The sequence below is a fragment of the Trachypithecus francoisi genome, unplaced genomic scaffold (assembly GCF_009764315.1).
Source record: "Trachypithecus francoisi isolate TF-2019V2 unplaced genomic scaffold, Tfra_2.0 Lachesis_group3, whole genome shotgun sequence".
Taxonomy (NCBI): domain Eukaryota; kingdom Metazoa; phylum Chordata; class Mammalia; order Primates; family Cercopithecidae; genus Trachypithecus; species Trachypithecus francoisi.
Window position 1 is genome coordinate 98,331,530 of NW_022681468.1, and position 27,598 is coordinate 98,359,127.

Sequence of the window (27,598 nt, forward strand, 5' to 3'; positions counted from 1 at the left end):
GAACTGCTCGGCTTAAGGGATCCTCCTGCCTCAGCCTCCTGAGTAGCTGGGACTACAGGCCACTACCACACCACCACACCCAGCAGTGCTCCTTCTTTCTTATTTAGAATCCTTGTTAAAATGATTATATTATTTGTGTAATACATATTTTTAATAAGTAAAGAAAAAAGCTAGGCATTCAGCAAGGAATCAGTATGACACCAGGAAAGCACTACACTGGATCTGAGTTCATCTCTCATTCATTTTATCATCCTGGGCAATTCCTTGCTCCTCCCTGGGCCTCAGCTCTTCCACCTGGTAAATGAGAATGCTGGTTTAGAATTGAGACCCCATACAAACTTTTGCTCAGTTTAGTATATATTATACTCTAGCACTCAACTGGTCTGAGAGTGAGACTGGGATGAGGATGAAGGTAACATTGACACTTAGCAATTTAAGCTATTGATGAGTCATATGGAGTATCTATTTTTCTCGTAATACTACCAATTATAATCATGTCACCAATTTGCTAAAATTGAGTGAATAACAAATACAATGGACAATTCTATCCTGTAGGATTTTTTAAAAAAGTACTAATGTCCCAGTTCACTTCCCATATAATGGGTTAGCTTTGTGTCATTTCAGGTCAGGTTTGGAAATATAATATTTTCAGAAATATATTCCTTATGTCAAAATCAACTATATAAGGCCAGGCAAGGTGGCTTATGCCTGTAATCCTAGCACTTTGGGAGGTCAACGTGGGAGGATTGCCTGAGCTCAGGAGATCAAGACCAGCCTGGGCAACATGGCAAAACCTCGTCTTCACTGAAAATACAAAAAATTAGCCAGGCATGGTGGCGTGTGTCTGTAGCTCCAGCTACTTGGGAGGCTGAGGCACAAGTATCACCTGAACCCGGGAGGTTGAGGCTGCAGTGAGACGAGATCACACCACCTCACTCCAGCCTGGGCGACAGAGTGAGATTGTCTCAAAAAAATTAAAAAAAAAAATCAACTACATAAAATTGTTTGGAAGGTTCATGTAATTAATCATAATGGAACTTCATCTTTAGAATGCAACCAATTAAATGTATAAATAGGGTTTTATTTATTTATTTATTTATTTATTTATTTTTGAGGCGGAGTCTCGCTCTGTCGCCCGGACTGGAGTGCAGTGGCCGGATCTCAGCTCACTGCAAGCTCCGCCTCCCGGGTTTACGCCATTCTCCTGCCTGAGCCTCCCGAGTAGCTGGGACTACAGGCACCCGCCACCTCGCCCGGCTAGTTTTTGTATTTTTAGTAGAGACGGGGTTTCACCGTGTTAGCCAGGATGGTCTCGACCTCCTGACCTTGTGATCCGCCCGTCTCGGCCTCCCAAAGTGCTGGGATTACAGGCTTGAGCCACCACACCCGGCCAAGGGTTTTATTTTTTTGAGACTTTCACTTGAATGTAAAATAATTATACAAAGCATAAAATACTTTTATATAGAAATGATATTATATAACTAAATTAAACTATTTAAAGTATCTCAGAAACAAATAATAATGCTAATTATTTAGCTAGTTTACCTAAGGCATTTTGAAGAGGAATAAGAAGCAGAAATTTCTTCTGGAGAAGGTGGAACAAAATCTATATCATAATCATCATCATCAAATTCAATACATGGAACTTTCTCAGTTGAATGTAATTCAGCTTCTTCCAAATTCTTCTTCTTTTTGCTATTATCTATAGTAAAACAGTTGATAAACGTAGATTTGTTAACCACTAATGAGACAGAAAGAACAGGGCATGAGCGCGTAAGAATGTGTGCTTCCAGCAAAAGTGAACAGGCAACCTACAGAATGGGAGAAAATTTTTGCAATCTACTCATCTGACAAAGGGCTAATATCCAGAACCTACAAAGAACTCAACCAAATTTACAAGAAAAAAACAAACAACCCCATCAAAAAGTGGACAAAGGATATGAACAGACACTTCTCAAAAGAAGACATTCATACAGCCAACAGACACATGAAAAAATGCTCATCATCACTCGCCATCAGAGAAATGCAAATCAAAACCACAATGAGGTACCATCTCACACCCAGTTAGAATGGCAATCATTAAAAAATCAGGAAACAACAGGTGCTGGAGAGGATGTGGAGAAATAGGAACACTTTAACACTGTTGGTGGGACTGTAAACTAGTTCAACCATTGTGGAAAACAGTGTGGTGGTTCCTCAAGGATCTAGAACTAGAAATATCATTTGACCCAACCATCCCATTACTGGGGATATACCCAAAGGATTATAAGTCATGCTGCTATAAAGACACATGCACACGTATGTTTATTGCGGCACTATTCACAATAGCAAAGACTTGGAATCAACCCAAATGTCCATCAGTGACAGACTGGATTAAGAAAATGTGCCACATACACACCATGGAATACTATGCAGCCATAAAAAAGGATGAGTTCGTGTCCTTTGTAGGGACATGGATGCAGCTGGAAACCATCATTCTCAGCAAACTATTGCAAGAACAGAAAACCAAACACCGCATGTTCTCACTCATAGGTGGGAACTGAACAATGAGATCACTTGGACACAGGAAGGGGAGCATCACACACCAGGTCCTATTGTAGGGAGGGAGTAGGAGGGAGGGATAGCACTAGGAGATATACCTAATGTAAATGACGAGTTAAGGGGTGCAGCACACCAACATGGCACATGTATACATATGTAACAAACCTGCACGTTGTGCACATGTACCCTAGAACTTAAAGTATAATTAAAAAAAAAAAAAAGAATGAGTGCTTCTGGCAAGTCACAAACAATCATACCACTTTGTATGGATCCTCTCCCTTCACACGCTAATGCTGGCTTATTTATTCATAAATGATTATTATTGAGTCAACTGGATTAAGTCTAGTGAATGCTCGACCGAGGCCAAAGACTTGCTTAGGGATTTTCATGTCTGTCTCTGGTTAATTACGAGATACATATTTGGTATCAACGTTTCTAGTTTTCAGCTTTTCACTCATATTTAAATAAGGGTAAAGTGTAACAGTTAAGTCTGATAATAACATAAACATGACTGCTTGTACAAACCACCTTTACCACAAAGTTTCCTAGTTATTTAAGTCTCTCTTTTGGACTATGGGGGAAAACACAACCCAAATCGTTGCTCTCTATCTTTTAACAAATTTTCCCTTCAGAAACAGAAGCATCATTGATGAGACTATAGTTTTGCTTATCATCAATCACTTTTCAGTGCTCTCTCACCCTAGAGTAACCTTAACGGGATTCAGGTGTTTAAAAATTTTACTCTCATATTTGCAACTGCTTCATAAGGTGGTTACTTCCACATGTGGGTAATCTCAGTCATTCAATTTTGGACATTTAATAATTACAAGATCTGGCCAGGAAAAACTTTGAATGTAATTTATAATACTTTAATAGTGCAATTAGTGTACATTATTCATCAATATTAGGTGGCAACAAGCCATAAAGGAATTACAGTAGAAAGGCTTAGTTTCATTTTCCAATTTACCACTGACCACCATTTAACCTCTATGGATCTTACAACAGCACCCCCCTTTTCCTCGGGAAATATGTGACAAGACCCCTGGTGGATGCCTGAAATCTCGGACAGTATCAAATCCTATAAGTATTGTGTGTTTTCCTATACATACATACCTATGATAGAGTTTAATTTATGAATTAAGCACAGCAAAAAGATGAACAATGAAATAGCACAATTATAACAATATTCTGCAATAAAAATTACGTGACTATGGTCTCTCGCTCAAAATATCTTACTGTACTGTACTCACCCTTCCTCTTGTAAAGATATAAGATGATAAAAAATGCCTACATGATGAGATGAAGAGAGGTGAATAATGTAGGCATTGTGATGTAAATGGAAAATCCCAGAAATAAATTAATTCATAAAGTTTCAGTTTCAAGCTGTTTTGAGTAGTGTGATAAAATCTTGCCCCGACCTGATCTGTCCACCTGAGTTGCTGTTAATCACTTAGTAGTGGTCTCAGTTATCACACTGACTGTCGTGGTATTGCAGGCTTGTGTTTTCTTAATAATGGTTCCAAAGCGCAAGAGAAGATATGCAGTATTTTCAGACCTCGGCTGGCTGCGGGTAACTGAAACCTCAGAATGCAAAGCTGTGGACAAGGTGAAACTACTGTATTTTCTTCATGTATAAAATCACAGAGCTATCCTGGAAATTATATTAGCAGACTAAAACCTTCCATTTCATCAGTATGTCCTGCCTTACATATGTGGCCAACAGATTATTCAAAAAGCACCACTAAAGACCCTAACAACCTTAAGGGCAAAAACTCTGTATATTCATGACTATTCCTAATGGCTAGCTTTGAATAAAAAAGTACAATGAACATACTAAAATGAAGATAAAATAATTGTTACCTCTTTCATCTTCCAAATGAGTTTTCAAAGAATCACTTTCCTGAGCATCTTCATTTATATGCACTTCACCAATGGGGCCATCATCGATGCAAATCACATCGCTGCTTAACCATTCTGAGTCATCCTTCTGTTCCTTAGTCAAATCTATTTGCTCGCTTTCAGAGAAGGATGGAGGCAAATAAGCCTTTACTGTGTTTGTTGTATAAAGCTGTGCTTTAAAAAAGTTTCTCTTAGCCTTTTTTGATTTCTGAGCAGTGCTTACCCTTACAAAGTGACTTTGGGGTGGTGTAACAAATGCTTTTGAAGTCCCAGAAGTATCAAAGTCATCCATATCATCCCAATCATTGATGGTACTGAAAGAATCTGGTGAAGAACTAAATTCTAATTTCTTGAGAGCAGTATCCCGGGATTTCTTTACAGCTAGTGTGTTTTGGGTAGTGCATAAAACTTCCTTCGGAGTCTGCAAGAAATCTGGCAATAATGGTTTTGAGCCAACTCTCTGTGTTTGCTTTCCTGCTGGAGCATTTTTAAAGAAGTCCTTGACCCTTTGCTGATTTGTGGTGTCAGGTGGAGGTTCACTGAAGGAAAAGTCTTCGGTAACATTAACATCTTTATTTCTTAATACAGGTGTTTTTGCTACTGACACATTAGTTACAGACACATTGTTATCTGAAGATGTTTTCTTTTTAAAAGTGAAACCTCTGAAAAATAATGGAAAAACTTGATTAGATAGATCCATATTAACAAACCCCTCAACTGTACAAAACAAAACTGTAATTTTCTAAACTAATTCACACAGGTTACATTAATTGTATCCCAACTCCAACTGAGCAAAGAATCTCTCTCTCTTGATTTTAAATTTATCAAGTAACTTAAATTCTATTTGTTCTCTGGTCCTTCCCATTCAGAGGCTAATTATTTGGCTTTGAGAGTCCATTCCCACTACTTTATTTCTTAGGCTAGTAGTCCTTAGTCAATAGCATCTCCAGAGCGGGGTGAGAGCATAAATGAAAAAGGGAAGAGGTCGGGCACAGTGGCTCATGCCTGTAATCCCAGCACTTTGGGAGGCCAAGGCAGGTGGATTGCTTGAGGTCAGGAGTTCGAGACCAGCCTGGCCAACATGGTGAAACCCCATCTCTAATAAAAATACAAAAAATTAGCCAGGCATAGTGATGTATGCCTGAAGCCCTAGCTACTCAGGAGGCTGAGGCAGGAGAATCGCTTGAACCCAGTAGGTGGAAGTTGCAGTGAGTCAAGACTGTGCCACTGCACTCCAGCCTGGGTGACAGAGCAAGACTGTCTCAAAAAAAAAAGAGAGAGAGAGAAAGAAAACGGGAAGAGAGTCAAATGTGGCTACTTTTTGCTACTCTGATAAGAATTTCAAGGGGAAAAAGAGTTAAAAACTGCTAACTCTGTTAAAATCTGCAGGATAAGTAAAAGAGGCGGGAATCGTGGCTGTCTGCTGGATTTAATGATCTGAAAATCAGTGGTGACTTCAAAGCCAAGCACCCCAGAGTCTACAACCTAGTAAAAGCATCACTTATAATATAAATTATTATCAGGTATCATTAGGAGTCTGGAGGATAGCTTAGAGGAGAGGCAGAACTGGAGAGCTGTAGTTTCCTTATAAACTGTTGTATGAAAGGATGTAAAATTATATTAAAATACTTGGCCGGGCGTGGTGGCTCATGTCTGTAATCCCAGCACTTTAGGAGGCCAAGGAGGGCGGATCACTTGAGGTCAGGAGTTCGAGACCAGCCTGCCCAACATGGAGAAACCTCATCTTTACTAAAAATACGAAATTAGCCAGGTGTGGTGGCGCACACCTGTAATCCCAGTTACTGGGGAGGCTGAGGCAGAAGAATCGCTTGAACCTGGAAGGCAGAGGTCGTGGTGAGCCAAGATTGCACCACTGCACTCCAGCCTGGGCAACAAGAGTGAAACTCTGTCTCAAAAAAGAAAAAAAAAGGCCGGGCATGGTGGCTCATGCATGTAATCCCAGCACTTTGGGAGGCCGAGGCGGGCGGATCACGAGGTCAGATTGAGATCATCCTGGCTAACACGGTGAAACCATCTCTACTAAAAAGTACAAAAAAAATTAGCTGGGTGTGGTGGTGGGCACCTATAGTCCCAGCTACTTGGGAGGCTGAGGCAGGAGAATGGCATGCACCTGGGAGGCGGAGCTTGCAGTGAGTTGAGATAGCGCCACTGCACTCCAGCCTGGGCACAGAGCGAGACTCTGTCTCAAAAAACAAAAACAAAAACAAAAGCAAAACAAAAACACCTACAAAACTTAAAAAATACTTGTCTGCCCAAATTTACTAGATTATTCATTTACTCAACAAATCTTTATTGAGCAAACATTATGTGCCAGGAACCATGCAAAGGTGAGACACAATCTCACCTGGTGCTGCTAAAACATACTCTACCATTAATTGACAAACTGGGAAAATCAATGAATCTCTCAGCTTCATTTCCTCATCTGTACAATGACAGAGTTTAAAGAGAAGATATCTCATGTGTACAATGTGGTAAGTTAGTGCTTATGTGACAGCAAACCAATCAAAACACTTACGAAAATTTTGGTTTTGAAAGACTTAATTTATTATCAAGCGTTCTGGCTGAATGACGTTCTAGTTGCTCCTGTAGATTATTCTGAGGAACAGCAGCCATAATCCTAAAAAGTGAGGGGAAAAAAAATTCAGTGGAGTTAGGTATTTTGCATTAATCACAATGTTTATTAAGGGGAGGAAGGACTTGATTCAAACAGGCATTGTTCCAAGTGTGCCCAGAGCAATAGGACTTTTTTTTTTTTGGGGGGGGGTCAATAGACTGTTTTGACACTTACAACTAGTGACACTTGAAATATATAATCTTCAACTAACTGAAGGCTCACTTGAATAACGCAATAACCAGGTTCCCCCTCTCTTCCTCCACAATACTAAAATAAGTACAAAGGACATTAGGGAGAGGATTATTAGGAAAGGGCTTTTAGAAAAATGGGACCTGGCCTAGAAGGATAAATGGAAGCTGGAAGGGAGCGAGATGGGAGGAAATAATCAAAGTACACGGAAAGCCCAAAGAACAAATGAATAACTGAATTCTGTGCAAGGGCAAAATTGGGGAAAGGAGGAACGCCACCACCAATGAGAGCAAAGGTTTACCAGCAAGATACTATGCTTCATAATCATCTAGTTTCAACCTGAAAGAATACGTTTACCAAGCACATTTATATCTCTGTGTAACAAGGTGTGGTAATGCTGAGCTATAGCCCTCCTGGGCTTAACCACTTTAAAATTACTGGGGCTAAAGGAAGATCCTAACTGTAATCCATGCATTGAAAAATCCTCACTTTAGCTGATAGCTGTAACCCCATAAACTCTTTTCCCTACCTTTACCAGACATCTACTTTTATTATTTTATAGCATATATCTTAGGAGGCAGGGTTAACGCTAGATGATATTTCTAGAAATATGAAGTTTCACATAAGCCATGTTCCACTCATTAACCTATGTCTATCAACCATCTTGACTTTAGATAACAGTGAAAAGCAGAATTTAGAAGAAACTAAGTTACACTCAATTGAGAAATCTTCATGTTTATAAGCATGATCATAATACAACTTTTGTCCCACCTTCTCCAGAAGGAATTATTTCTGCTGCTTTTTCCTCTTTAACCTGCTTTAGGTAATGTAGCTAGTTATTTAATAAACATTGAATAACTCACATTGGCATGTGAATTATATCTTAATTGTTACCCCAAAAAAAGTAGATGGAAGGAATAAATCCCTACATACCTATCACCCAGATTCAACAATTATCAACTCATCCAATATTGTTTCAGCTATACATACACCCTGAGTTCCTTACTCCACAATTTTGGAAGGCCACCTCCCAAAATAGTGACATTTAGATTCTGTTATTACTTCTTTCATTCATTAGCAGGAATACTTTTTGTTTGTTTGTTTTCTTTCTGAGACAGGGTATTGATCTGTTGTTGCCCAGGATAGTGCACACTGGCTCAATCACAGCTCACCGCAGCCTCAACCTCTTGGGCTCAAGTGATCCTCCCACCTCAGCTTCCTGAGTATCTGGGACTACAGGTGTACACTACCACAACCCAGCTAATTTTTAAATTTTTAGTAAAGACAGGGTCTCACCATGTCGCTCAGGCCGGTCTTGAACTCCTGCGCTCAAGTCATTATCCCACCTCAGCCTGCCAAAGTGCTGGGATTACAGGTGTGAGCCATGCCTAGCCAGCTGTAAGACTTTTATCATAAGTTTCAAAATAATGATGCAGTACACTAAAAGCCCATACCTCACTACTATATAGTATATGCACGTGGCTGGCAGCAGCGGCTCATGCCTGTAGTCCCAGCACTTTGGGAGGCTGAGGTGGACGGATTGCTTGAGCCCAGGAGTTTGAGACCAGGCTGGGCAACATGGCAAAACCCTGTCTCTACAAAAACTACAAAAAAATTAGCCTGGCATAATGGTGCAGGCCTGTGGTCCCTAATACTCAGCAGGTTGAGGTGGGAGGATTGTTTGAGCCTGGGAGGCAGAGGTTGCAGTGAGCCGAGATTGTGCCACCGCACTCCAGCCTGTGCAACAGAGCAAGACTCTGTGTCAAAAAAAAAAACAACAACAACAACAAAAAAGAAGTCTACACTTGTATCCCTTAAATATATTATTAATGATAAATAAAAAATGATATTCATTCTTTCACCACCTTCAAACAGTGAATTTTTTTTCAGTATCATTATGAACTCATGGATTAAACATATTAGGTGTGTTTCAATCCAATACAGTGATCATCCTTATTGATTCTCAAAATTGACTCATGTTTTGTCAGTGGGAGTTTTCAGGTGGGCTCTTCAGTCCTTATGACTTAACCTTATGAGTCATTGAGAGCTTCCTTCCTATATGGCATGAAAAGATGTTCCAGGCTTACCTTGTGCATTTTTTTTGCACGATTTGGAATCGGCCATTTCTTCAAGCATCCCTAATTCTTGTTTTCTTTTTCTTTTTTTGAGACAGGGTCTCACTTTGTTGCCCAGGCTGGAGTGTAGTGGTGGCTCACTGCAGCCTCTGCCTCCCCAGCTCAAGTGTTTCTCCCACACAGCTGAACCACAGGTGCACACCACTATGCCCTGCTAATTTTTTTGTATTTTTGGTAGAGATGGGGTTTCACCATGTTGCCCAGGCTAGCCTCGAACTCCTGTGCTCAAGGGATCCTCCTGCCTTGACCTCCCACAGTGCTGGGATTGCAGGTGTGAGCCACCGCACCTGGCTTCCCTGATTCTTTTTAATGGAGAATATTTTAAGACCTTGATCTCTGCAGTTCCTAGGGCACCTCACCATTTGGAATCCAGTTTAAAAGTACTGATCTTGGCTGGGCAAATGTAATCCCAGCACTTCGGGAGGACGAGGTGGGCGGATCACAAGGTCAGGAGATTGAGACCATCCTGGCCAATATGGTGAAACTCCATCTCTACTAAAAATACCAAAATTAGCTGGGCATGGCGGCATGTGCCTGTAATCCCAGTTACTTGGGAAGCTGAGGCAGGAGAACTGCTTGAACCAGAGGCGGAGGATGCAGTGAACCAAGATTGCGCCACTGCAATCCAGCCTGGCAACAGAGCTAGACTCCATCTCAATAAATAAATAAATAAATAAATAAATAATAAAATTACTGATCTTTTGTTAAGGTGTCCTCTCTCCAAGGTGCCGTACAATGTGGAGGTCTTTCCCACATTAATAAATGATGTGAAGTGATAAAGAGTGAAGTCAGACTACTGCCCTCTCAGAATTTCAACATCAACAAAGTAGACTACTGACAAGGAGGCAGAGGTACACAGATCTTCAGTCTTATGACACTAAGCAGAACAAAGTGGTCCATGGCATCATCACTTACCCTTTTCTCACATTCCTTCCATAACTTATTTATTTTTGGATCAAAACTGTCATGGTATTCTAATAACAAGAGATTTCCTACATTACTGCACAGCATGGTTTTATGTTTATTTAGCCATCCCAGGAGAACAATTGTTTGATTAACTATTTTACAACTGTAGTGATTACACTATGGATTCACAGCTAGCATGCAGTCAACCTTAACTCTGAGTGGACCTCTTCCTGCTTTTGATATGCACTGCTCTTTGGTTATTCCTCAAGAGGTAGCACCCTCCAGCCAGAATCACATTCTGAAGTATGGTAATGAGTACATAATTTTCTTACTCAAAATCCTCAGTGGGAATGCTTTTAAGAAGTTGGTGAGTACTAAGAACTATAAGGGTGTCTCTTCTGTACATATTCCATTAAACTATCAATACAATTGTTTGACACAAAAAGAACATGCCTGTACGCTACTCAGGAGAAGAGAGAAAGAACTCAGGAGAAGAGAAAGAACGCTACTCAGGAGACACACCAACATGCCTGTAGTCTCCGCTACTCAGGAGACTGAGGCAGTCTCCGCTACTCAGGAGGACTGTATGAGCCCAGGAGTTCAGGGCTGTAGTGCACTATGATCGCACCTGTAAACAGCCACTGCACTATAGCCTGGGCGACACTGTGAGACCCCATCTCTTTAAAAAAGTGTTCATCCACAATAACAAAGATCAGTGATAAAGGAGAAAAAATAACTGAAAACAAATAAATTGAGTCTAGTGAAGTTTCACAATATTAAAAAAAGGAACAATTTCTGGGTACAATGAGCACTCAGAAACCAAAAAAATAAACCTATGAATTAGAGTGACCACAAGAATCACAAATTCAATCTAGAAAACGATTAAAATTTTCTCCTACATATATGAAAGAAGCTATCATGCCATTACAAAAGCATATAAATAAGCAGGCCAGGAGCGGTGGCTCACGCCCATAATCCCAGCACTTTGGGAGGCTAAGGCGGGAAAATGGCTTGAGCCCAGGAGTTTGAGAATAGCCTGGGCAACATAGGGAGATCCTGTCTTTAGCCAGGCACGGTGGCACACACCTACAGTCCCAGCTACTCAGGGAGGCTGAGGCGGGAGGATCCCTTCAGCCCAGGAGTTTAAGGCTGCAGTGAGTAATTCTGTGCCGCTGCTCCAGCCTGGGTGACAGTGAGACCCTGTGTTTAAAAAAAGTCACAGGAAATGTAAGCTTCAAGCATTACCTTCAAAACTGGCTATTAAGAATTTTTCGGCCAGGTACGGTGGCTCAAGCCTGTAATCCCTCGCTGAGACGGGCGGATCACGAGGTCAGGAGATCGAGACCATCCTGGCTAACACAGTGAAACTCCGTCTCTACTAAAAAATACAAAAAACTGGCCGGGCGCGGTGGCTCAAGCCTGTAATCCCAGCACTTTGGGAGGCCGAGACGGGCGGATCACGAGGTCAGGAGATGGAGACCATTGTGGCAAACACGGTGAAACCCCGTCTCTACTAAAAAATGCAAAAAAAAAAAAAAAAAAACTAGCGGGGCGAGGTGGCGGCGCCTGTAGTCCCAGCTACTCGGGAGGCTGAGGCAGGAGAATGGCGTAAACCCGAGAGGCGGAGCTTGCAGTGAGCCGAGATCCGGCCACTGCACTCCAGCCTGGGCGACAGAGCAAGACTCCTTCTCAAAAAAAAAAAAAAAAGAATTTTTCAAGTAGGCTGAGCACAGTGGATCACACTTGGAATACTAGCACTTCGGGAAGCCAAAGCAGGAGGATCACTTGAGCCCAGGAGTTGGAGGAGCAGCCTGGGCAACAAAGTAAGACCTGTCTCTACAAAAACTACAAAAATTAGCTGGGTGAGGTGGCACGTGTCTGTAGTCCCAGTTACTCAGGAGGCTGAGGTGGGAAGGATCATTTGAGCCCGGGAGGTAGAGGTTTCAGTGACCCATGATCACCCCACTGCACTCCAGCCTGGGCAACAGAGACCCTGTCTCAAAAATAAAAAAAGAATAAAAGTAAACACAATAACCCTTTAAAGAGAGAGAGAGAGAGAGAGAGAGAGAGAGAGAGAGAGATGGGATGGAGAAAAACATAGTGAAAAAAAGTGCCTTTTCTTTGAAATAAGTGACACTAAAGTTACTGGTTGGGGATCTATCAAAATTAAGACTAGGTCAAACCTGACTTTTTATTCATTTTGTTGTCAAAGATGGCTATTTCAGTCTATCAAGGGATAGACTGCCAAAAAGACTACTCTAAGACATTCAGTGCCAAGTAACATTTAGATGTTTCTGTTTCCAGTCTTCTGCTAAAAGTGGAGATTTTAGGGGGTGGTTCCTGAAAAACAGAGCCTCGGCTCTGTAAGCCTCACTCAGTGACTGTTCAAAGGGGAGGAGTTACTTTCCCTGGGGCAAAGGTGGTGAGCCTAACTAAGAACAATCAAAAAATCTAATTTTTGTATTTTTTTAAGTTGAGGTATTTATGAACCTCAACTTCATCTTAACTGGGGAACTAGGGCAAGCAACTTTCTGTTCTCTGATAAAATTAAACATCAAACATAATTTCTTTTTTTTTTTTTTTTTGAGGCGGTGTCTCGCTCTGTCGTCCGGACTGGAGTGCAGTGGCCGGATCTCAGCTCACTGCAAGCTCCGCCTCCCGGGTTCACGCCATTCTCCTGCCTCAGCCTCCCGAGCAGCTGGGACTACAGGCGCCCGCCACCTCGCCCAGCTAGTTTTTTGTATTTTTAGTAGAGACGGGGTTTCACCGTGTTAGCCAGGATGGTCTCGATCTCCTGACCTCGTGATCCGCCCGTCTCGGCCTCCCAAAGTGCTGGGATTACAGGCTTGAGCCACCGCGCCCAGCCAAACATAATTTCTAAACAAAGATTTTTGACAGAATTTTATGTCATATGTGCTCTTCGTTCATTGTTTCTCAAACTTCTTGATTCATATAAATAGAATCATACAGTATGTAATATCAATGCATTTTTGAAAAGGCATCTAATAAAACTCAAACCATGTCTAACAAACACATTAAAACACAAAATTACAAGTATTTAAAATCTGGAACCAACAAATACCACATATTTTACACTAGGGGTGAATCCATTAAAAACAACAGCAAAAACAATATTGTTCTCTCATTTTCACTCCTATATTGGATGCTCTTGCCAATGCAAAAATATTCGAAAAACAAAATACTAGAAGAGATGAGATTATCATTACATGTAGACAACCTGATTATATACCAACACAATCCAAAGAAAATCAGGCATAACAATAGATAATTAGAACTTCAGAAAAGTGGTTAAAGATAAATATAGCTATAAATGTAGGATAAATGTAGGGTAAAATTTCAGACCCTTCATAGTTTTTGACTTAATAGATGCACACAGAGAGAGAGAGAGAGAAAACAGATGGAAAATATGAGAAGTTAACAGATATAGAAGACAGAGTAAGAAAGTCTAACATAAATCTAGCCAGGGTTCCAGAAAGAAGAGAAAATTGGTAAGAATTAATATTTGAAAAGATAACAGCTGGAACTTTTCCAGGACTAATTAAAGACACTAACCTTCAGATTTGAGAAAGTCAAAAAATTCCAAGCAGAGATAAAAAGAAATCCACATCAAAATATATCACTGTGTACCATATGGACAAAAAATTGATTTCTCTTTAGCAAAAATGAAAATCTAAAGACAGTGGAATGATAACTTCAATGTGCTGATAGAAAATAACCCAGAATTATTTTCCCAGAAAAAATATCCTTCACAAATCAAGGGCAATGAATTGTACACTAGGTTTTTAAAGGTGAATTTCATGGTATATGAATTATATCTCAATAAAGCTGTTATTTTTTAAAAGTAGCTATAATAACAGCAACAGGTAAGTGTTGGCAATGATGTGGCGAAATCAGAACCCTCATATACTGCTGGTAGGATTCTAAAATGGCACAGCCACTTTGGAAAACAGTCAGGCAATACCTCAAAAAGCAAAACGTAGTCACCATGTGTACTAGTCCATTTTCATACTGCTATGAAGCAATACTGAGAGTGGGTAATTTATAAAGAAAAAGAAGTTTAATGGACTCAGTTCCACATGGCGGGGGAGGCCTCACAATCATGGCAGAAGGTAAAGGAGGGGCAAAGGCACATCTTATATGGTGGCAGGCAAGAAAGTGTGTGCAGGGGAACTGCCCTTTATAAAACCATCAGCTGTCGTGAGACTTACTCTCACAAGAACAGCATGGGAAAAACCCATGTTCAATTACCTCCCACAAGGTCCTTCCCATGACACATGGGGATTATGGGAGTCACAATTCAAGATGAGATTTGAGTGGGGACACAGGCAAACCATATCACCACGTAACCCAGCACTTTCACTCCTAGCTATATATGCAAAAGAGTGAAAAATGGGTATTCAAAATAAATACTTGTACACAAATGTTCACAGGAGTATTATTCACAATAGCCAAATTCAGAAACCACTCAAATGTCCATCAAGTGATGAACGGATAAATAAAATGTGTATATCAACAAAATATTATTTGGCCATATAAAAAATATAGTACTGATAAATGCTACAATAATGATGAGCCTTGAAACCCTTATGTTAAGTGAAAGAAACCAGTCACAAAAGATGAAATAGTGTATGATTCCGTTTATATGAAATGTATAAGAATAGGCATATCCATGGATACAGTGTAGATTAATGATTGCCTAAGGTTGGGAAAGATGAGAGGATTTGGGGATGATGGCAAGGGGTATGCAAGTTTCTCTGTGGGCTGACGAAAATGTTCTAATATTGATTGTGGTGATGGCTGCATAACTGAATATACTCACAGCCACTGGATTGTACAGTTTATGGGTGAATTTTACATGTGTAATGTATTTCAATAGACCTGTCATTCAGGCCGGCCACAGTAGCTCATGCCTGTAATCTCAGCCCTTTGGGAGGCTGAGGTGGGGGGATCGCTTGAGCCCAGGAGTTGGAGAGCAGCCTGGGCAACATGGTGAAACCCCTCATCTACCCAAAATACAAAAGATTAGCCAGGAATGATGGTGCATGCTTATTGTCCCAGCTACTTAGGAAGCTGAGGTAGGAGAACAGCTCAACCAGGAGGTCGAGGCTGCAGTGAGCTGTGATTGCACCACTACACTCTAGCCTGGGCAACAGAGCAAGACCCTGTCTCAAAAAAAAACACAAATGCTAATTTAAAAACAATACAGCTGTTATTTAAAAAGCAACAAGAAATAAAGACACTTCCAGATTATCAAAAAAACAAGTTTGTCATCAGCTGACTCATACAGTATGGGAATCATACTATATTCACACTGTAAGTGGAATCACACAGTATATGCCTTTTTGGGACTGGCTTATTTCACTCAGCACAATGTCCTCAAGCTTCATCTATGTTATGAGACATGTGTCAGAATTTCCTTCCTTTTTTGTGCAGTGGCAAGATCAGAGCTTGCTGCAGCCTTAAACTCCTGAGCTCTAATGATCCTCCTACCTCTGCCTCGAGTAGCTGGGATTACAGGTGTGAGTCACCATGAGAGGCTCCTTCCTTTTTTATTATTATTACTAATATTTTTTGAGGTGGAGTCTTGCTCTATTGCCCAGGCTGGAGTGCAGTGGCGCAAATCTCGGCTCACTGCCACCTCCGCCTCCCAGTGATTCTCCTGCCTGAGCCTCCTGAATAGCTGGGATTACAGGTGCCCACCATCAAGCCCAGATAATTTTTGTTTTGTATTTTTAGTAGAGACCGGGTTTCACCATGTTGGCCAGGCTGGTGTCGAACTTGTGACCTTGTGATCTGCCTGTCTCGGCCTCCCAAAGTGCTGGGATTACAAGTGTGAGCCACTGCGCCTGGCCACTCCTTCCTTTTTAAGGCTGAATAATCTCTAACTGTAGATACATACCACATTTGCTTATCCATTCAAGGACATTAGAGTTGCTTCCACCTTTTAGCTATTGTGAATAATGCTGTTATGAACATGGGTGTACAAATATATTTTCGAGAATTGCTGAATCATATGGTAATTTATTTTTAATTTCTAAGGAACCACCATACTGTTTTCCACAGTGGTTGCACCACTTCACATTGCTATAAATAATGCACAGGGCTTCCCATTTTTTCACATCCTAATTTCTCCACATCCTCAGCAACACTTGTTATTTTCTGGTTGCTTTGTTGTTTTGTTTTGTAACAGGCATTCTAACAGGTGTGAGGTCTTATCTCCTGGATTTGATTTGCCTTTCTCTAATGATTAGTGATAATGGGCATCTTTTCATTTGCTTATTGGTCATTTGTATATCTTCTTTGGGGAAGCGTCTATTCAAATCCTTTCTCCATTTTCTAAATGGGTTATTTGTCAAGCTGTATGAGGTTTTTTTTTTTTTTTTTTGGAGACAGGGTCTCACTCTGTCACCCAGGCTGGAGTGCACCAGCTCATAGCTGCCTCGACCTCCCAGGCTCAAGTGATCCTCCCACCTCAGCCTCCTGAGTAGCTGGGACCACAGCAGTGTACCACCACACCTGGCAAATTTTTAAATTTTTTGTACAGACAGGGTTTCACCATGTTGCTTAGGCTGGTCTCCAACTCCTAGGCTCAAGAAATTCTCCTGTCTCAGCAGCCTCCCAAAGTGCTGAGGAGGAATTCTTTATATATTCTGGGTATTAACCCTTTATCAAATATATCATTAATTGGAAGAGTTTGAGGAAAATTGGGGTTAATTCTTCTTTAAATATTGGTTAGAAACGACCAGTGAGGCCATCTGGCCCTGAGCTTTTCTTTGTTGGGTGATTCCTGATTACTAACTGAATCTCCTTACTAGTTAGTTATAGGTCTGTTCAGATTTTCTGTTTCTTCATGATTTTGTCTTGGTGGTTATGTGTTTTGAGGAATTTATCCATTTCTTTTATGTTATCAAATTTGTTGGCATACATTTGCTCACAGTATTCTCCTATAAATCTTTTTACTGGCCAGGCACGGTGGCTCAAGCCTGTAATCCCAGCACTTTGGGAGGCCGAGACGGGCGGATCACGAGGTCAGGAGATCAAGACCATCCTGGCTAACACCGTGAAACCCTGTCTCTACTAAAAAAAATACAAAAAACTAGCCGGGCGAGGTGGCGGGCGCCTGTAGTCCCAGCTACTCGGGAGGCTGAGGCAGGAGAATGGCGTGAATCCAGGAGGCGGAGCTTGCAGTGAGCTGAGATCCGGCCACTGCACTCCAGCCTGGGCGACAGAGCGAGACTCCGTCTCAAAAAAATAAAATAAAATAAATAAATCTTTTTACTTCTGTAAATCAGTTATAATGTCCCCTTGTTCACTTTTGATTTCAGTAACTTTTCTTATTTTTTCTTCATCTGGCTAAAGTTTTATCAATTTTTTTTATCACTTCAAAGAATCAGTTCTGTTTTGTCAGTTTCTCTGCTGCTTTTCTATTCTGTTTTGTTTATCTCTGCCCTAATATTTATTATTTCCTTGTTTCTGCTAGCTTTGGGTTTGGTTTGTTCTTTTTATAGTTCCTTTAAGTGTAAAGTTGTTGATTTCGGGTCTTTCTTTTTTAATGTAAGCATTTGTAGCTATAAATTTCCTTCCTAGTACTGCTTTCACTGTATTCCATGAGTTTTGGCATGCTGTGTTTTCGTTTTCATTTGTCTCAAGATATACTCTAATGTCCCTTGTTTTCTTCTTTAACCCATTGGTTCCTCTGCCCTTCCCATCAGGCACTTTCTTACTACCTGGCACAACATTCATGGTCTTCCTGTACTTTCCCTGCTTCAGCCATAATCACCATTTCCCCAAATAGCCTTCATTTACTTTAATGAGGAAAAATATTTAAAATCTAAGACCTGGCCATTAGATATGATCTGCTACTTGCATATCATCGCTCCTAGGCCCTTTTAGTAGACAGATCTAGGAAATATAAACACTTCTATCTATTTCTGTATCTACATCTATACATCCATTGATGTATCCATCTATCTTAAAACTCATAGAAAAAAACCGATCATATATTTATTCATTTATTTAATCTGAAACTACAGGAAGTAATTTCAAATTGCTACACTCCTGTCACTAAAAAAAAAACCTACTAAAAAGAGTTCAAAATTCAGTTGCATTTCTTTCTTTAGATTAAGGGTATATAATTAAAGTACTATATTCAAAAGTTACTTGATTGGTCATCCCCACCTCACCTTCAGGGTGATTACATTCATCATTTGAAATAGATTAGCTTGTGTTTGTACTGTTCTTGTGGATTTGATTTTTGAATATATAAAACATTTACATAGTTCTAAAAGTTAAAACTACATAAAAGACTTTTTCCCCACAGAGAAGCGTTCTTCCAACTCCATCCTTTTGCCATCTACCTCCTGTGGGTTATTAATTTCAATAATTTCTGATTTATCTTTCCTGTTTTTCTTTTTGCAAAATAAGCAGACATAAGTCTCTTTCCCTTCTTTCTTACATAAAAAATAGCACACTGTATGTACGCTTTCCATTCATATATTAGAAATCACTCCATACCCGTTTGTAAAGATTTTCCTCATTCTTCTTTACAGCTGTACAGGACTCCATTGTGTAGATATTTATCAACAAATTTCCTGTATGGACATTTGAAGTATTCGCTGATATTTTACAATTACAAATAATGCTGTAACAAATAACTTTGTGCATTCATATTTCCCTACTGTTGAAAACGTAAGGCCGGGCATGGTGGCTCACACCTGTCATCCCAGCAATTTGGGAGGCAGCAATGGGATTGCTTGAGTCCAGGAGTTCAAGACCAGCCTGGGCAACATGGTGAGACTCTGTCTCTATAAAAAAAAATTTTTAAATTAGTAAGGTGTGATGGCATGCACTTGTAGTCCCAGTTACTCCAGAGGCCAAGGTGGAATCAATTGAGCCTGGGAGTCTGAGGCTGCAGTGAGCCAAGATCACACTACTGCACTTCAGTTTGGGTAACAGAGCAAGACCCTGTCTCAAAAAAAAAGAAAGAAAGAAAGAAAAGAAAATGTATCTTTAGGGAATATTCCTACAAGTGGAATGGTTGGGTCAAAGGGCTAATGCATGTGTAGTCTGCTGGATTGCCAAATTCTCCCTCAAAGGGGGTTTTACAAGTTTGTCTTCCTCACAGCCTCACCAATGGGGCTTCTTGTGAAGCTTTCTAATTAGTGCAGAGCTGATAGGTGAGAAGTGGTATTTCAGTGCAGCTTTAAATTTATACCACCTATTTTAGGTGAAATTGAATATTTTCTTCATATATTTAACAGACAGAGACACTTTATTCAGTTTTTAAATATTTTTTTAAAATTGTATCTGCTCATGTATTCTGCCTTTTTAATCGAATTGTGGTATTTTTTTCTCTCAATTTAGACTAGGGATAGTAGGTCTTTAAAATGTATTTTGCAAATATTTTTTCCTGGTTTCTCATCTATCTTTTAATTTTGCTTATGGTGTTTTTAATTTTTGTAATCAAGAATTTGCTTTTCAATGTAGCCAATTTTTCCCCCCTCTTTTATTGCCTTTCCCCACATTCAGGTTATAGAAAACTCATCTATGTATGCTTCTAGTAGGTAATTTTAAAAAAATTAGATTTCTGGTTCATTTGAAATTTATTCCTGTATCTGATATAAAGTACAGATATAATTTTGTTTTTTCAAGTGGCTAACAAGTTGTCCCAGCACTATTTATTAAAAAGTCCATCTCTGCCCTAATAATTTCAGTACCACCTTTATCATACACTAAATTTATGTGTTTAGGAGACTACTTCTTGACTTTCTATTCTATACCATTGGTCTATACCACAATATTTTCATGATAGAAGCTTTGCAATATGTTACAATATCTGGAAGCCTACTTTCTCTTTGTAGTTCTTCTGTTTTCCTAGCTATTCTTGTATGTTTGTTTTTCTATATGAACTTTAGAATCAACTTGTCTAGTGCCAGAAAAAAATCCTGTTGATATTTATATTGAGATTGCATTAAATTTATATATTAACTTAGGTATAACTGGCACTTTTATGATGTTGTTGTCCTATCCTAGAATAAATGATTCTTTTCATTTGTTTAAGGCTACTTTTTTTATTCAGAGGTGTTTTAAAGATTTCTTCACTTAGATTTTACATGTTTTTAATCTTCTAAATATTTTCTCTTTTTCTTGTTGCTGTAAATGGGATTTTACCCTCCATTATATATTCAAACTTGTTATCTGTGTATATGAAGACCACTGATTTTTGCATATTCTTATAAAATTCCTTTTTTGTTTTAGTTTCATTATTGATTTTCTGCAGTATTCCAGATACACTACCATATCACCTGCAAGTAGGGACAATATAACTTTTTATTTTCCAAATCTTGTGCCTCTAATTGATTTATCTAACTGCACTGCCTAAGCCCCCAGTACAAGGTTAAATACAAGTGGAGTTGGTGAGTATCTCTGCCTTTCTCTCAATCTTAGTAAAAATGCCTCCAGTATTTTCCTATTAGATAAAATACAGGATTTAGGAATAAAGTGTCTCTGTCTGTCTCTCTCTCTTCACTCTCTCTCTCTCTTCCTCCCTCCCTCTCCCTCTCCCTTTCCGTCTCTGTGTGTGTGTGTGTGTGTGTGTGTGTGTGTGTGTGTGTGTGTGAGAGAGAGAGAGAGAGAGAGACAGAGAATACCATCATTAAGAAGTATTGATTGGCCGGGTATGGTGGCTCACATCTGTAATCCCAGCACTTTGGGAGGCCAAGGTGGGCAGATCACTTGAGGTTGGGAGTTTGAGACCAGCCTGGCCAAGATGGTGAAACCCCATTTCTACTAAAAATACAAAAATTAGCCAGGTGGGCGCCTGTAATCCCAGCTACTTGGGAGGCTAAGGCAGGAGAATGGCTTGAACCTGGGAGGTGGAGGTTGCAGTGAGCTGAGGTCATGCTACTGCACTTCAGCCTGGGGGACAGGGTGAGACTCTGTCTCAAAAAAAAAAAAAAAAAAAAAGTATTGCTTATAATATAATTTCTTAAGAGTTTTTACTATATATTGGTGTTGAATCTTGTCAAAGGTTTTTCAGCATATATAAAAGTAAATATATGAGTGTTCTCCTTAGGCTAAATATGGTGAATTACATTGATGATTCTAATGTTACACCATCTTTGCATTCCTGGTATACATCTTGGTGATGAGCTAATATTTTTATAATAGAGTGCTGGATTCTGTTCTGTTTGGTGGTAGTTTATTTAGAACTTTTACATAATTTTTATATATAATATTCATCTGTAATTTTCTTTGTGCTACCTTTAATCTGTATGTTAAATATTTGTTTTATACTTGCTTCATAAAAACCAATATAAAATAATTACGCTGTGTAAAAGAAGTGAGATACAAAAGAATATATACTGTATTATTACATTTATTAAAAGTCCAAGAACATGCTTATTATTCTACAGTAACAGAAACCAGATAAGCGGTTGACTGGCAAGAAGAGAGCAAGAAGGCAGAATTAAATGGGCATCAGAAAGCTTTTGAGAGTGATGGATATGTTCATTAACTGGATTATGGTGATGATATATGTATGTCAAAACTGCACAAATTATATACTTTAAATGTGTGCAGTCTATATCAATAAAACTACTTTAAAAAAGAGGGTCTAAGAACTAAAAAGTGTTTTAAGATGTTTTACTTTATTTCACTTTAGCCCTTCAACAACTGGAGACAGACAACTAAATCAGCATTTACAATACCAAGCCATTTAGAAAAGAAAGAATTTGGAAGTTTTCCTTCTTTTCTATGTTCTTTTTTTTTTTTTGAGACGGAGTCTTGCTCTGTCGCCCGGGCTGGAGTGCAGTGGCCGATCTCAGCTCACTGCAAGCTCCGCCTCCTGGGTTTACGCCATTCTCCTGCCTCAGCCTCCGGAGTAGCTGGGACTACAGGCACCGCCACCTCGCCCGGCTAGTTTTTTTTTTTTTGTATTTTTTAGTAGAGACGAGGTTTCACCATGTTAGCCAGGATGGTCTCGATCTTCTGACCTCGTGATCCGCCCATCTTGGCCTCCCAAAGTGCTGGGATTACAGGCTTGAGCCACCGCGCCCAGCCCTTTTCTATGTTCTAAAACAATTTATTTAGCATTAGGATTATTTGAACTCCATAAATGTAGCAGAATTTTCCTGTTAAACCATTTGGACTTCAAGGTTTTTATTTTTCAGTGAGATAGTTATTTCATAACTTCAAAAACTTATTCAATGGAAATTGTGCTGTTTAACTTCCAATATCTACTTGAGTCAATTTTGGTAAACTATATTGTCACACATAATTATCCATTTCATTTTAGTTTTCAAATTTGTTTACGTAAAGGTATGTAAATTAATCTTGTTATAAAAACTACCCTATGTCAATGGTTACTTACCACTTATGATTTGTTATTCTGTATATTTGTAATTTCTATTAGGTTAATTTATTTGCTTCATTAAACAATTCAAGATACACATCTTTTTTTTTTTTTTTTTTGAGACAGAGTCTCGCTCTGTGGCCCAGGCTAGAGTGCGGTGGCACGATCTCGGCTCACTGCAAACTCTGCCTTCCAGATTCAAGCAATTCTCCTGCCTCAGCCTCCCGAGTAGCTGGGATTACAGGCACATGCCACCATGCCCAGCTAACTTTTTGTATTTAGTAGAGATGGGGTTTCACCATGTTAGACAGGATGGTCTTGATCTCCTGACCTCGTGATCTGCCTGCTTCGGCCTCCCAAAGTGCTGGGATTACTGGCGTAAGCCACAGCGCTGAGCCAAGATAAAAATCTTAATTTTTGAATGAGATGTTTTTCTGTTCTCTTACTAATTTCTCTTTTTATCTTTATTATTTATTCTCTTGTGCTTTCCTTTAATTTACTTGTTTTTCTTTTTCTAACTTTCTAAGTTTGGAATTCACTTATTTCCTTTCTTCACTTATAATATGTACTGAAGATTATAAATTTTCCCCCGATTAGTGCCTTACCTTTTTTTTTTAAGAATCTGATATGCTGTGTTTTCATTTCGTTAAGTTTCAGAAATCCTTTATTTCAGTTTCTATTTTCCTTACATCCAATAGTTGTTTTCAGTTTTCCAGATGGAAGGATCTTTCTGCTTTTTTATAAATTCATTTTTAATTTCTAGTTTTGTTGCATGGTGATCATAATTATAATATTTCTACTTTATGAAATTACTAATTTTTCCTTGTGACCTAATATATGAACTATTTTTATGAATGTAAATTGTTTACTTGGGAAGATGATATACTACACTAATTCTTCAACTTTTCTGTAGGGTTTTTTTTTTCTGTAGATTTTTAAAACTTCAAAACAAAGAAATGAGATCTAGAGAATCCCTTTGCACTGAAAATAAAGAAATATACTTGTGAATAAGCCATCGGTCAAGTAAGATATCATAGTATTCAAATATATTTTAAACTGAATAATGGAAGTCTACACATAAAAATATGTAACATGCAACTAAAGAAGTAGTTACAAGAAAATGGATGATCCAGGCTGGGCCCGGTGGCTCACACCTGTAATCCCAGCACTTTGGGAGGCCGAGACGGGCGGATCACGAGGTCAAGAGATCGAGACCATCCTGGCTAACACGGTGAAACCCCGTCTCTACTAAAAATACAAAAAAATTAGCCAGGGGTGGTGGCGGGCGCCTGTAGTCCCAGCTACTCGGGAGGCCGAGGCAGGAGAATGGCGTAAACCCGGGAGGCAGAGCTTGCAGTGAGCCGAGATAGGGCTACTGCACTCCAGCCTGGGCGACAGAGTGAGGCTCCGTCTCAAAAAAAAAAAAAAAAGAAAAGAAAAGAAAAAAAAGAAAATGGATGATACTAATTACTAGAAAAGAAAGAAACTGAAAAAATAAGCCTGATGAAAATAGAAAGGAGGAAATTGTAAAGATAAGAGGCTCAGGCGCAGTGGCTCATGCCTGTAATCCCAGCACTTTGGGAGGCCAAGGCAGATGGATCGCTTGAGCCCAGGAATTCAAGACCAGCCTTGGCAACATGGTGAAACCCCATCTCTACCAAAAATACAAATATTAGCCAGTTTCATAAACCAGTCTCAAAATAAATAAATAAATAGATTTTTAAAACATTTAAGAGTTGGCCGGGCGCGGTGGCACAAGCCTGTAATCCCAGCACTTTGGGAGGCTGAGACGGGCGGATCACGAGGTCAGGAGTTCGAGACCATCCTGGTTAACACGGTGAAACCCCGTCTCTACTAAAAATACAAAAAACTAGCCGGGCGAGGTGGCGGGCGCCTGTAGTCCCAGCTACTCCGGAGGCTGAGGCAGGAGAATGGTGTAAACCCGGGAGGCGGAGCTTGCAGTGAGCTGAGATCCGGCCACTGTACTCCAGCCAGGGAGACAGAGCCAGACTCCGTCTCAAAAAAAAAAATAAGAGTTGCCGGCCGGGCGCGGTGGCTCAAGCCTGTAATCCCAGCACTTTGGGAGGCCGAGACGGGCGGATCACGAGGTCAGGAGATCGAGGTCATCCTGGCGAACACAGTGAAACCCCGTCTCTACTAAAAAAATACAAAAAACTAGCCGGGCGAGGTGGCGGGCGCCTGTAGTCCCAGCTACTTGGGAGGCTGAGGCAGGAGAATGGCGTAAACCCGGGAGGTGGAGCTTGCAATGAGCTGAGATCTGGCCACTGCACTCCAGCCTGGGCGACAAAGCGAGACTCCGTCTCAACAAAAACAAAAACAAAACAAAAAAAAAATTTACGAGTAAAAAATAATAGATATAGAATAGAGAGGATCAATAAACCAAGTTTGTTCTGTGAAAAGACATAAAAAGAAGAGATTGAGCTCGAGCCCGGAGTTGCTCGGGGAGGGCACCAGGTCACTGCAGCCAGAGCGGTCCAGAAGAGAGGGGAGGCACTACCTCCACTATAGCAACTGCACCCACGATGCGGAGCATCAAGTGCGTGGTGGTGGGTGATGGGGTTGTGGGCAAGACGTGCCTGCTCATCTGCTACACAACTAACGCTTTCCCCAAAGAGTACATCCCCACTGTGTTCGACAATTACAGCGCGCAGAGTGCAGTTGACGGGCGCACAGTGAACCTGAACATGTGGGACACTGTGGGCCAGGAGGAGTATGACCGCCGCCGCACTCTCCTACCCTCAGACCAACGTCCGTCATCTGTTTTCTCCATTGCCAGTCCGCCTTCCCATGAGAAGGTGCGGCACAAGTGGCTTCCAGAGGTGTGCCACCACTGCCCTGATGTACCCATCCTGCTGGTGGGCACCAAGAAGGACCTGAGAGCCCAGCCTTACACCCTACGGCGCCTCAAGGATCAGGGCCAGGCACCCATCACACCGCAGCAGGGCCAGGCACTGGTCAAGCAGATCCACGCTGTGCGCTACCTTGAATGCTCAGCCCTGCAACACGATGGTGTCAAGGAAGTGTTCGCCGAGGCTGTCTGGGCTGTGCTCAACCCCACGCCGATCAAGTGTGGGCGGTCCTGCGTCCTCTTGTGACCCTGGCACTTGGCTTGGAAGCTGCCCCTGCCCTCCCCCACCAGTTGCACCTTGGTGCCTTGTCCACCCCAGCTGTGCCTTAAGGACTAATTCTGGCACCTCTTTCCAGGGGGCTCCCTGAATGCTTTTTTCTCTGGCGCCTTTTTCCCTTAAGGAGGCCTGCAGAGAAACGAGCCTTGGGGTCTGCCCCTCTCTGGTTGGGAACACTGGGTATTCTCATGAGCTCATCCAAGCCAAGGTTGGACCCCTCCCCAAGAGGCCAACCCAGTCCCGCCTCCCATTTTCCGCTGCTGACCAGTTCATCCAGCTTTCCACACAGCTGTTGCTTGCCTATTGTGTTGCCTCCTCAGGTTAGGGGCTCTCAGCCATCTCTAACCTCTGTCCTGGCTGCTCTTGGAATTGCGCCCCCAAGATGCTCTCTCCCTTCTCCAATGAGGGAGCCACAGAAGCCTGAGAGGGTGAATGTGCCCTAACCTGCTCCTCTGTGCCCAGGCCTTATGCATTTGCTGACTGACTCAGCCCCCATACTTCTGGGGGCCTTTCCTACCCCCATCAGCATCAATAAAACCTCCTGTCTCCAGTGGAAAAAAAAAAAAAAGAAGAAGAGATTGAAAGATGAGATTTAACTACCCATGCCATAGACATTAAAAGATAACATTAGGCTGTTATGAACAACTTTGCATCAATAAATTTTAAAATTTAGATGAGATGGACACATTCTTTAAAAATTAACTTATCAAAGCTCACTCAAAAATAAACAGAAAACCTAATAGCCTTATAGCCATTAAAGAAGTCCTATTGATGGTCAAAAATCCACCTACAAAGCATCAAGACCAGAGAGTGTCGCAGGTGAGTTCTTCTGAGCACTTATGGCAGTAAAATACTCCAATTTTACATAAACGATTCCAAAATAGAGAAAGAAACAACTCCCCAACTCATTCTGTGAGGCCAGCATAACTCTGATACTGAGTCCTGCAAGGACAGCTCATCAGTGAAAAATTCCAGGCTAATTCTTATTCATAAATGTAGATGCAAAAGTCCCAAACAATATGTTAGCAAACTAAATCTAGCCATGTATAAAATAAACCAAGAGCCACGGGCATGGTGACTCACACCTGTAATCCCAGCACTTTTGGAGGCCGAGGCAGGAGGATTGCTTGGGCTCAGGGTTTTGAGACCAAACTGGGCAGTGTGATTAAATCTCATCTCTACAAAAATTTATAAAAATTAACTGGGCATGGTGACACTTGCCTATAGTCCCAGCTACTTGGGAGGCTGAGATGGGAGAATGACTTGGGAGATCGAAGCTGCAGTGAGCTGAAGTCATGCCACTGCATTCCAGCCTGGGTAACAGTGAGACCCTGTCTAAAAAGATAAATAAACAAATAAAATAAAAAATACCAAGACCAAGTTGTGTTGTCTCAAAAATGACTCAGAAGTGGTTCAACATTTAAAAATCAATTAATATAACTCACCACAACATTAAAGCTGAACAATCATATCATTGTCTCAAGAAGTCCAGAATAAGCATATGATAAGATCAAACATCCATTCACAGTCAAATCTATTCACACTGAAAACTCTTACCATGCCGGGTGTGGTGGCTCACACCTGTAATCCCAGCACTTTGGGAGGCTGAGACGGGCAAATCACAAGATCAGGAGTTCGAGACCAGTCTGGCCAATATGGTGAAACCCCGTCTCTACCTAAAATACAAAAATTAGCTGGGCGCGGTGGCGCAGCCTCTAGTTTTAGCTACTTGGGAGGCTGAGACAGGAGAATCACCTGAACCCAGGAGGCGGAG

The 27,598-nt window shown here is 40.7% G+C and overlaps 2 protein-coding genes across 2 annotated transcripts in view; one reads left to right on the forward strand and one right to left on the reverse strand.

Annotated features, from left to right (window-relative positions):
- BLM (BLM RecQ like helicase) overlaps positions 1-27,598 on the reverse strand; it is a 109,364-nt gene that overhangs the window by 68,271 nt on the left and 13,495 nt on the right. Inside the window, exons 2-4 of the mRNA XM_033188981.1 lie at positions 6,977-7,078; positions 4,402-5,102; positions 1,546-1,702 (exon numbers count right to left, since the gene is read on the reverse strand). Coding sequence (XP_033044872.1) covers positions 1,546-1,702; positions 4,402-5,102; positions 6,977-7,074 — 956 coding nt within the window. The 5' untranslated portion in view covers positions 7,075-7,078. The remainder of the gene's footprint in view (positions 1-1,545; positions 1,703-4,401; positions 5,103-6,976; positions 7,079-27,598) is intronic.
- On the forward strand, positions 25,099-25,794 carry LOC117070200 (rho-related GTP-binding protein RhoG-like). Its single transcript, XM_033188983.1, has one exon. It carries the CDS (start codon positions 25,222-25,224, stop codon positions 25,792-25,794), a length of 573 nt encoding a protein of 190 aa, XP_033044874.1. The 5' UTR covers positions 25,099-25,221.

Coding starts and splice junctions, on each gene's coding strand:
- LOC117070200 (XM_033188983.1), top strand. CDS start 25,222: ATGCGGAGCATCAAGTGCGTGGTGGTGGGTGATGGGGTTGTGGGCAAG.